Raw genomic sequence first — 2,632 nt, 5'->3', positions numbered from 1 at the left:
TTTTGGCTGTTTTGAGGCTCTTGAGTTCTCAAGTCATTTGCTTTCTTCTAAGTCTTTCTCTTTTTCTTTGCCTTCTCAATTCACTGAAACTTCACAAAACATTAGAGATCCTCACAATTTGTATATCTTTTCCCCTAATATATATATATATATAAAAAACATAAAATAGGAGCCTAAATAAAAAGAGTTTTAGAAAATTTAAAATGACATAGGAAAACTGAAAGGGGGAACTGAAAGTGGGAAATTCCTCTGAAATAGAAAGGACCATCTCATATAAATAGGCCATCCCCATGGAGGAAGGACATTCACACTGCCTGCTTCTGAAGACTTTGCTCCTGCAGGGGCACAGGTTGTAGGCAACACCGTTCCTGTTTTCATCATGTCCAACGTGTACATCCTCCAGATCACTCTCCTGGTGTGCTTCTTCACTACAGCTCTTTCTGTGAACTATGACTTGCTTCGATTCCGACAAAGAAACAGCAATTTTGAGTGTCAGGAGCTCCTGAAGAAATTGAATGGAAGGCCTGAATATTGCCTCCAGGACAGGATGGACTTTGAGGTCCCCGAGGAGATCACACAGCCACAGGAGCTCCAGAAGGAGGACGCTGCCCTGTTCATCTATGAGATGCTCCAGAACATCTTTGCTATTTTCAGAAGAGATGTCTCTAGCACTGGCTGGAATGAGACCATCGTGGAGGACCTCCTTGCTAAATTCTATCAGCAGATGGACCGTCTGGAGACAATCCTGGAAGAAAAACTGGAGGAGGAAAACTTCACCACAGGAAAAATCAAGAACATCCTGTACCTGAAGAGCTATTACTTCAAGATTATGGGGTACCTGAAGGCTAAGGAGTACAGCAGCTGTGCCTGGACAATTGTCCGAGTGGAAATTCTCAGGAACTTTTTATTCATTAACAGACTTACAGCTTACCTACAAAACTGAAGATCTCCTAGCCTGTGCCTCTGGGACTGTACAATAATTTCAAGCATTCTTCAACCAGCAGAGGTTCTTCAAGTGACTGACAGCTAATGCACTGCGTTTGAAAGGATAATAGAAGACTTTAAAATTTTTACTAATTTATGAATTATTTTATTCTTTATTTGAACTTTTACTTTGGAAAATAAATTATTTTTGATATAAAAGTCAACGTGGCAGTTTTAATTTTAACTTTATTTATATAACCACCCATATGAAAATTGTTGAGCACCTAAAATTAGGTGTTCTTTATAAATTGTGCCATGAAGTAGTAGAGTTCCTGACTCCTGCCTTTGAGGAATGTAAAATCCAAGGAAGCCACATGGAATATACAAGGTAATAGACAATAAGGGGACCTGAACCTTATAGGGGAATAAATGTTCTACGAGATTGAAAGGGAAGAGGCAAGCAGGAGACTCTGGAGCTAGAACCTGGGCTGCCCACTCCTCCTACTTGGTGCTCCAGCTTCTTTGGCTGTAAAGTTAGAATCTGGCTGCCACCAGCGTAGCCAGAGGAATATGTCAGCTCTTGTGTTCACCCTAAGCCCTCCGCTGTTATTTGGGGAGATACTCTGCTCCCGAAAGGATTTAAAAATATTTGTGTGCCCCTTCAAGCTTCAGGAACTTCCATGACACTATTCAGTAGCAATTCCTTTATTGTGCTCTTCATGGGATAGCCAAGACGTGTAGGATTCTTAGGGGAGCTCAGGACCTCTGTCTGCTGCTGGCGCTACAGGCACCAGAGGAAGAAGAACCCTCTTGCTATCTGGTTCACTTTCTCCCCAGTTTTTCAAAAATCCAAGTCTGCTTCTAGTCCTCCCTGGCTTGTTCATACAGAATTCCAGGAATATCCTTATTTGGTTTTCCTGCTGCTCTGGGTCTCTGAAGTCACAAACTTCCTGAAGCCAAATCCAAGACAGGTGCAGCAGTTTAAGCCCAGTTTTTAAGCCCAGCAAAAAGCCAGAGAGCATGGGAGAAAGGGAAATTCAGGTGGCAATAAGCAGGGAACTAATTTTTTCCTGTGCTTACACTGGGAAAAGTCAAGCTTTCCTAGGAGTTCTTTGGTTACCTGGCCAGCACATGCCAACTGGTTAGGTTTTTGTTTTGGTAGTGAACCTCTTGGGAACTTGGGTTATTATGGCTATTACTGTCACTAACAGCTGCCATTTACTGAGAGATTCTAGTGAAACAGGCACTGTGCTGAGCTCCTATGTAGGTAATTGGATTTAATCCTCTTCACAAGCACTTCAGGTAGGTGCTTGTGAAGGTAGGCACAATTACATTATTGCCATTTCACAGGAGAGGAAACTAAATCTCCAAGAGATTTACTTACTGCCCCAAGGTGGCATAGTGACCTCATTCACTCCATGGTATGTGGAAGTTTCAGAAGGAGGCACAAGGGGAAGAATCAAAAAAGTCTTTATGTGTATCTAGGCATTTTCTCCTAATCATTACAGAAATCTGAGTTCCTTTTAAAGGAACTCAGGAGAAGAAATCTGTCTGTGGAGAGTTCCAGAGAAGCTACTTTTGTGCAGACAATGAACTTAGGGCTCCCTATTCTGGCTCAAGGTGGGTAACACACCTCTGTGCAATCAAGAAGTGCCATCCTGGTGGGCCCGCTGCCATTGACTCCAGCCAGTCAAGTGCCCCATAAAAC

The 2,632-nt window shown here is 42.6% G+C and overlaps 1 protein-coding gene across 1 annotated transcript; it reads left to right on the top strand.

Moving 5' to 3' along the window:
• The first annotated feature begins 379 nt into the window (after positions 1–379).
• IFNB1 (interferon beta 1) lies at positions 380–943 on the top strand. Its single transcript, XM_069474248.1, has one exon. It carries the CDS (start codon positions 380–382, stop codon positions 941–943), a length of 564 nt encoding a protein of 187 aa, XP_069330349.1.
• The last annotated feature ends 1,689 nt before the right edge of the window (positions 944–2,632 follow it).

Source organism: Eulemur rufifrons, chromosome 7, assembly GCF_041146395.1.
Source record: "Eulemur rufifrons isolate Redbay chromosome 7, OSU_ERuf_1, whole genome shotgun sequence".
In the NCBI taxonomy this organism is placed as follows: Eukaryota; Metazoa; Chordata; class Mammalia; order Primates; family Lemuridae; genus Eulemur; species Eulemur rufifrons.
Note: the sequence above shows the minus strand (reverse complement) of the source record. Positions and strands in the feature narration are given on the sequence as shown.

Coding starts and splice junctions, on each gene's coding strand:
- IFNB1 (XM_069474248.1), top strand. CDS start 380: ATGTCCAACGTGTACATCCTCCAGATCACTCTCCTGGTGTGCTTCTTC.